Below are 8731 nucleotides of genomic sequence, written 5' to 3' on the forward strand. Positions count from 1 at the left end.
CAACTGCCCCACCTTGCAGCCCACACACCAACCAGAGTTTGAAAAAAACTAACTTCAGAGTGTGTAGTAATAAATCACCAATTGCATGTAAATGAGAGAAAAATGCTTGTTTTGCAAACTACTCATACTCGTGTGAACAAGGCCTTAGCCGTGTTGGTAGATCTATTTTGGGCCGTGCTAGCTGTTTCCCCCTGCTCACAGTCTTTATGCTAAGTTACGTTAATTACCTCCCAGACTCTGTGCTGCACTCTGTACCCAACGCATGCAGGTGAATGAATACATTTCCAAAAATGGTAAACTACTCTGTTAATGTCAACCATGTAACCAGAGGAGCATGGTCTTTATTTGCCATGAACTGAAAACCTTGACTGGAGCATAAAGAAGTGTTCAATGTTTACGAAAATGTTTTGTTTCTGGCTTCTTTTAAATACAGTAATAGTCTAACAGTTACTTTTCACAGTACCAGTGGTCATTTTGATGCACAGGGAAGCAGACTCGGTGTGACATGTTGACAAGAACGGCTGCTAAAGAACAGTGTGTCTATTTTACTCCACAGGTTTTGCAGTGTGTGTGTATGTATGTAGTCTTGGGAGGCCTGTTGGGTGCTGTGCATCAAAGTTCAACCATCTTTTCTGTAACCAGCGCTGCAACAAAGCTGTCTCCCTCTCTTTCTCCCTGCATTTCTTCTGAACAGCCCAATAGGATAAAGGTTTCCAACATCTACACAGACCTGTGGACCTTAAATGAGTCCACAGAGTCCTGATTCCGAAATATTCTTGAACATGCAGAGCTGTATGATTAAGGTTGTAAAACTAAAAAGTCAGACATCCCCATGATCTAAATCTTACACTTCATTTGTTTTAATGTCTGTTTAAACATCTAGCTGCCTGTCATTTTGTGTAAACCTCCCCTCTCCTCTGCTTTCTTGGTTTAATCCACAGTTGGACCCATTCCACAGGGGCTCTACCACAGTATAGACTGAGTGGGGGGGGGTAACTGGTGGGGTATATTAAACTCTGTGACCTGACTGCACTTTGAAACTCCATTACTCTCTCTGGAAAAAGTAACTGACTTGGTTGTGGGTTTATAATTTACAGGCCTGGTTTAAGTCAAGTTTTGGGCAACTGGCTCGATTATGTGAGTGTGCGTGACTTAAGTGTGAGTACGTGCTTTCCTTTGTGTGTGCATAGCCATTTTGTATCCCTCCATCCCCAAATATTGAACTTTCCTGCTTCCTACTTTAGTTTAAACAGACAGCGATGATAATTCTAGGAAGTGGAGCGGGCCGTGTTCAGGAGTAGTGAGGCGAGGTGGGTTGCTAGGCTGGCTGGAATGGAATGGTTTCGCCATGGTAACGGCTGGTAAGGGACAAGGAAAAGAGGCGTTCGGTTGAGCAGCGGTCTCTATTCTGAACGTCTCCTCATTAAGAAGCGTTATGAGGCTCTCGGTGCTACAGCCAGGATTTACAGCTGCTGTAAATGCGTGGCATCCGCGTGGTGGGGGAAATAAATTCTGATGAACAATCTACCCAAGACACAGGTGGTGAAGGAAATCTGACACAAAGTGGGGAGGTTGATGAAAAAAAAAAAAAGTGAGGACGATGTGGGGTGGTGGGCAGGCATTGGCACTCACAGAACGGAAGGCAGCAGCCACCAAGTTCGCTGGAAATAAATTCCTGTGGAAGGAAGAGAAAACAAGTCAGAGCCACAGAAAACTAAAACCATCTGATTGCTGTTGGTCTGGTATGAACTATTGTAATGGATCGAATTTGTTTTGTTAAAAATTGATGCTTAAAAATTGAGCAAATCTTTCAAAAATCACTTGACCATATCATCTTAACTAATGTAAACAATAAATTGTTCACCAAATTGGTTTGTCATCAAACACTCACTGCACCTTGGCTCTTTTCCCAGGATCTTCCATAAAGTCCACTGCTCCCTAAATTCCCTGACAGAGCATTTGTTCAGACACTGATCTACTGTCGGGTTCATCTTTTATCGAAACGATTCAGCAGGCTCTCAGCTAGGATTAACGACTACTCCTGGGGATTTCACTGTGTTCTTTTGTGCTTCAACTTACCTTGAGTTGATCAGTGGAAGCGTTTACTAGCACTTACGAAGCTTGTTACTAAGGTCACAATAAGATTGTAAGACAACATAGATGATACTCGTCGATTTTTTTAGCAACTCCAAAAAACAAAATCATACCCATGACAAGCAATCCCTGTAGGCAGAGTGTGAGGCAACAACTACCAGACCTTGCAGACCAGGTTTATCCAAAGGTCGGTGCTAATGAATGGTGAAGATTTGCAAAGTAGACTTGACATGAGTGAAACATTTATCTGGATCCTTGCTGTTTGCAGACACCAAAACCAGTCCAGCATGTTGCAGTATTCTTACAATTCATGAGCCAGCCTTTAAGTAATAAATCCTCACCTGTGCATGTGTGTTCTTGTACTTCTCCACTTACAGAATTTAGTTCCTCCTTAAGCCCGAGGCTATTTTTTTGAAATTTCTACCCCAACAAAAAAAAAACACATCCCTACTTTGACTCACTAACAGCTGCAAAACTGTGAGGCCAAAGTGAACAACCTTGGGCTCTGTAGGTACGAGACCAGGAGAATTTTAAAATGCAGTAAATCTCCCAGGCCTTATCACCAGGAAAGAGTGAGAGTTGGCAACCTTGAAAAAAAAAGCAGCACTGGTTGTTCTTTTAACACTGATAATTATTATCAATAAAATGAGTGTGAACTACCATTTCCATGTATGTGATATACAACTCTTAGTCAAGTCACGGGCAAACAGCCAGAGAAGTAAACACAGCCAGTTTATAACTAAACTGTTTTAAACTGTTTCACCTCATTTGAACTACAGGAGCTGCTGTTGTTGACCATTCCAGGTGCAACATTTATTATGGCAATTTTGCTGTAAGTCAGTGGTTTTAGATTATGCCACATGCGTTGAAATAACAAGACAATGCAAAATAATAAAAGAAACAGATGTGACCGAGACAAACTAAAGGCAGTGGATTCAGTTACATGAAATCCAGACTGTTATTTTAAAACATCATTTTACTTTTTTTTTTTTCCGTAAACCAACATGGACCAATGTGTTGACCCAAACAGACACACTGACTAGTCCTACAACCACGCTGCTAACATGGCAACTATTACTTTGTGAAGTTTTCCTTTTGGTAAAGTTTTCGCCTCATGTCACCATTGTCTCGTTTGAATCACTTTTGCTGTGTTTGCTTGTACATCCCTTGTATAATTTGCATTTAACCACAGCCTCATGGATCAACAGCAGTAACAGCAGCGGTCAGTGCATAAGGAACAGCAGGTATCCAATAAATGCAAACCCTGACTAGCAATGGATTCAGTACAACCAAAAATAAAGGTACAACACCAGTATTTTGGCGCTGATTAAACTTCTTAAACAAAAGACAAAACTGATAGGAAGACTGCTCTGCATTCAGAACAGTCACAGTAACGAAGAGGATGATAATCCATTATCCATCTTCACTCGGTTTGCTTCATCATCCATTTTGTCACTCGTATAAATCCATTATCAAAACATTTTCCTTATCAGACTGTCTGTATAGGCACCATGCTGAGTTTATTTTCACTACTGTAAGATAATCATACAGGGATTACTGGAAGCCTGCAGGCCTTTTCCATGTATTAGTGTGTTTGTGGTAACTTTATCCTCTGGGGTCACACTGTATTGTGCAAAGAAATACAGACTTTGCTCACATTTATTCCCATGGCCAGACCACAGCCAAGCAATTCAGCTCATAACCTCATGACCCCCGTCAACTTTGCCTTCGGTCCAGGGCCAAACGCTGCTTCAGCTGTTCTATATGTCAGCTCCACTGGACACACTGGCAGGTAGCCACTATAGCTTCACTTTGAGAATTCTTTATCCTCCTAATGATGCTAAGAAATGTAATTACAAGGTTAAATTCCTGCAGCCACACAAGACTTCTTAAACTCTTCTTCCCTCCATGAAGGCAGTCGGGTTTCTTCCTATCACATGACTGCGGCAAGGATCTGGATTAACCCAGAGCAGAGAGCTGGCATGCTTTTCCCACAGAGCCCTCCTCGAGCCCCACTGCCTCCTCTCTGTGGACAGATTTTTAATAGTCTGTTACATAACAGCTTGATTTCCTAATTAATAAAAGCCCAAAAAAAATCATGCATGTTAATTTTGATTCAGGACAGCAGGAATAAGGGTCATTCAGCTGCTGTCATGTGGTCTGAAGAGGTTCTGTCTGTCTGCTGGCTCTTTGCCTCTTGAAATGGCAACAGTTTGAAAGTTCTCTCTTCTGGTTGGAGTTCCAAAGTAAGATTCACTGTACACATGGAAATACAGTTAAGAAAGAACAGCTATTGTTTTTACCAGCTGCTTTCATGTTGCCTTCACTGATCAAACCCATGACAGTGAAAGAGATGGGTTTCCATTAACATAACTGCAGATGATGAGACGATGGAGACTGTGAATGTCTCCAGACAGCAAATGACACTTCCATCAGCGTGGCCATGCTGCCGGCACAGTTAAAACATTAACAAACTCTTCTGGAGGCTTGACAGCAGCGGGCCTTGTCTTTGTCGGTTCCTTGTGTGTGAGTGATACTCTGAACTGTTCTGGTGTGTAATGAGAGTCTAGTGGAAATGACATACGGTCCCCTAACAGATTCTAGGATAAAGTGATTCAGACTATATTTTAACTTGAACATTGAACATACCATAAAATCAAAGGTTCTGCCAAAGGTCAACACTTTTATGCCTTGACTGGAATAAATATACACCGAGTGCTCGTAAACTCTGTGTGAATAGAACGTATTTAATTTAAAGACGACTGAAACTGTCACCTTCAGTCCAAATGGATAAACTAAGAATAAGAACTACACACCAAAACATGACACTATCTCCATCAGAGCTGGCATTCAAATCCTCTCCAAGTTTCCAGCAGCTGGTCACCGCTGCAGCCTGCAAAGCTTGGCTCTGAAGAGTCTGGTCTGAGAAACAAACGCAGCCTGCCCACCTGTGATTGTGATAACGGAGAAGTGCTGACTGCAGCAGACAGCGTTCAGTTTGTTCTACACTGTGCTGCAGGCGTTTATCCCTCCACCTCTTTTGCCTTCCTCAAAATACACTCGACTCTTTCAGCAGCTGTGAGCTTTCCCTCACACTGTGGGAACTTATTATTAGGACCACTGATGGCCAGCAAGCATGCCGGTATTTATAGGCTGTGGCGAGAGTTTTTTAGAACTGTCGGGTCAAAAAAAGCCAAAACAAAGAGTAAAATTGTACCACAAAACCTCTACCTGCATAATAAAGAGCTTGCTGGAAAGACAGATTGCCTGTTTAGAATCAGACATAAGTACATTTTGTACTTGCTGACTTCTTGGACTGCAATCTGGGATCCACTGATGTACAAATGACATATATAGTGAGCTTGGTCTACCTTATTTTGGCATGGCTGTGTGTGTGTAACAGTCACATAAACAAAAAGGCATTAATAAGGCATGACATTTACATTGATTCTAAAATGACAACCAAATTGGGGAAAAACTTTGCCAAAATTCCAAATCCTCATGTTGCATAATCACTCAGATGTTGATGCCTCTGCAAAAGTCCACTGTGCAAGTTTCCCTTTTCCCACGCAAAGCAGAAAGCAAGAAGAAAGACATAACTACTGTAAGTGGCACTTGAGCATTGGCTTTCACTGCATGCTGAGCTCAGTGGTCAAAGAAGCATTCAGAGAATGACTCTGTTACCAGGAAGAGTGCGGCACTTAGACACTTACCAGCTAACTGAAACGCTTCAAGTTCATTATGTTGATGTGAATGTGTTACAGTATGACAGATTACATCCGTTGGTGAGGATGAATGGAGTATTAAGCAGCACTATCTGTTTCCTGCTTTAATTACTTCACTCACATTTGCAGATTTACCCTTTAACTAACATTTAGTTTGATGTAATACGCATGTAATATCTTCATAGTCTTGTAAATGGTGGTATGGCAAACGCATGAAGTAGAATAACATGGACATTTTGCTCAAGAAAAGTGTGAGTACTTCATAACTGTACCGGAGTGAATGCACTTCCACTATTGGCTGAGCTACACGTGGACAAAATAATGCAAGTAGCTTTAACCAGGTACCTCCAGCTAAAGTTTAAAGAAAGGAAATTCTGTGCACAGCTGATACTGACATAACAGGGTCTGATCACCCATGTAAAAGTACTTAGCTACAGTGAAACTTGTTGAAACAATGGCTAACTTCTTGAGTTGGGGACACGTGCTGCACAGTTTGTCCACTGTCAATTTGAATTGCAAATTAAAACAGTTACAGAAGTTACACAACACTTATGGTTAATTTCTAAAAGAAGTATTAAATGGAAACTGCCTTCCACAGCACCTCGTATAGTCTACTGAAGAGAGGATATTACATTGTCAGGGGGGAACCTGACCTAAACAAACAGTGATGTTTACAGATAGACTTGAGGATACACTGACCTGCTCCACATGGGTCAGTCAGACAGTTTAAATAGCTCATTATGACATTGATTTTAACCCACAAACTTCCATTCATTCACACACAGAGCCAGTGTTTGATGGTAACAGAGGATAGCCTGGATGCTTCACGGTGCATGCTGAGCGTGTGCGCGCATGCTTTGGATGACTTCGCGCGTCGAGGCGCTCATGTGTGTAACCAACCAGTGTTCTCGTTGCCTGAGGCGCACTGTGGCACAACTCCTCTCAGAGCCCCCAAGCTGCTTCTTCTGCCTAACATACCAGTATTTCCCATCCCAGAGAGAGCAAAGTGTTAATAAAGATTAAAGAGTACCTGGCCAGATCTAAGAAGGAGTCGGTGGTCTCCTTGTTGCTGCTGACGCTCTCCAGCCCCAGGTCGTTGGTGTTCAGGGCTCCTGCGCCCACTCCGGGTTTGATGATGAAGGCCAGGGTCACCCCGATCCCTGAGGCGATCAACGTGGTTACTAGAAAGTAGGCGACTGCGATGCCCCCCAGCTTGCCCAGGGAGCGGGTGTCCAGGCTGGCGGCGCCCGATATGAGGCTGCAGACGACCAGGGGCAGGATGATCATCTTCAGCATCCGGAGGAGCATCTCTCCGGGGAAGGCGAAGTAGGTCTTCTCCGCTTTGGTCAGGTTCATGTTGCGGACCATCATGCCGAGCCCGACGCCCACCAACACGCCGGACACCGTCATGATCACCAGCAGGTTCTTTCTCAAAAACTCCAGCAGCTTCTCTTTGAAGCTCTTCTGCGCGCTTTTCTCCAGGATCCGGTCGGTGGACGCAGAGCCGGGCATGGCGTGCCCGTTGATCTCGCTCTTTTTCTCCATCTTTTTCCTCTTCGGAGCAACGTGGGTAGCCGAGTCCGGTTGCAGGCAGCGTGGGTTGGATGCTCCTCACACACGTTTGGCGCACGCACTCTGCCGTGCGAAGGCTGGTCTGGTGTAAAAGCGGAGCGCAGGGCGGCGCGGAGAGCCAATGGAGAAGGAGGACGACACAAGAAGCCAGTGGAACATGCGCACAAAAGCCGGCACTTTATACCAAGAGCAAATGATGCAAGAGCAGGAGAGATTGCCAGGGTCTCTGGCAGTGTGGCACATTTTCCTGGGCTGAATCAGAGGCTGATGATTTTTGACTAATAAAACAGCAGGAACTAACCCTTCTCACATGTCCTCTTTCCTCGTCCTCTGGAGCACTCAGATGTGATCTGTACTCTTCCAGAAACCCCGTTTTCCTTCAGTCCTGTGGGGATTTAGTCATATTTCCATGAAGCAGGGCTGCATCAAAATGCAATTTGTCCAAAATACTTGAACAGTGCACAATAAATTAAAGTAAACATGAATACAGCATCAAGATTGATACTGCAGGTTGCATCCTATTGGCTGATCTCTGACTTAAGAGGGAAGCATAAGATGAATAAAGCAAGTGGTCTGTTTGATTGTTTTGTTCTCTGGCACAAAACAAGGCCTTTTGGTTTGTTTATTGTTGTTGTTGTTTAAATTAAAGGCTAATTCAAGTATAGAACGACTTTTAAGTCAAATATGCTCTTTCTGTTTTTATAATTACACCAATAACATTCATCATTTTGCATTCTTTGGTATATTCAGTGATTTCTCAGCAGTACAGTCGGACAATGAGATAAAACGTGATGCTTTCAGGAACCCATCATCCTATTTATTGCACCTTCCCTTTGAAGTCATGTCTGTACTGTTTCAGCAGCAGCACATGATGAAATAAAACAGCAGCTACTTTTGGCAAAATGATGATCCTGCACAGAACATTTAAGAAGGCAGGAATTCCTTTTTAAAATTGTGCTTTTTTTTTAAACTAGCATTTATGATCATCATTCCTCAAGCAAGTGACCCAGCAAGCCCAGGGAGAGACAGTGATGTAAGAAAGCAGAGATGTGTCAGCACCATGGTCAGCGCTGCGCCTCCTAGAGGGCGCTGCTGCTGCTGCTGCTGCTGCTGCGCATCTTTTTCAGAGCATTTGAATGAAACGGCAGCAAAGACAGAAAGATAGATGGGTATTGTTCGTGAGTTATTTTAGAAAGCAGAAGGCTCAAATGGACCCTTTATTGTTCGGAGCTGAGGACTGATGAATTTGACATCATGAATCAAGTGAATCCTCGCTGCACTACTGCTGCTTGACCACGTGATGGCACCAGAGTGACGCGATTGGACAAGAGGCCTGTTGA

At 43.4% G+C, this 8731-nt stretch overlaps 1 protein-coding gene across 1 annotated transcript in view; it reads right to left on the reverse strand.

Annotated features, from left to right (window-relative positions):
* The window catches only part of slc1a4 (solute carrier family 1 member 4), an 18370-nt gene extending 10819 nt beyond the window's left edge, over positions 1-7551 (reverse strand). The window contains exons 1-2 of the mRNA XM_008276499.1: positions 6850-7551; positions 1633-1675 (exon numbers count right to left, since the gene is read on the reverse strand). Of these exons, the coding sequence (XP_008274721.1) occupies positions 1633-1675; positions 6850-7364 (558 nt within the window). The 5' untranslated portion in view covers positions 7365-7551. The remainder of the gene's footprint in view (positions 1-1632; positions 1676-6849) is intronic.
* Between the last annotated feature and the right edge of the window lie 1180 nt (positions 7552-8731).

The sequence above is a fragment of the Stegastes partitus genome, unplaced genomic scaffold (genome assembly GCF_000690725.1).
Source record: "Stegastes partitus isolate 25-593 unplaced genomic scaffold, Stegastes_partitus-1.0.2 Scaffold75, whole genome shotgun sequence".
Taxonomy (NCBI): domain Eukaryota; kingdom Metazoa; phylum Chordata; class Actinopteri; family Pomacentridae; genus Stegastes; species Stegastes partitus.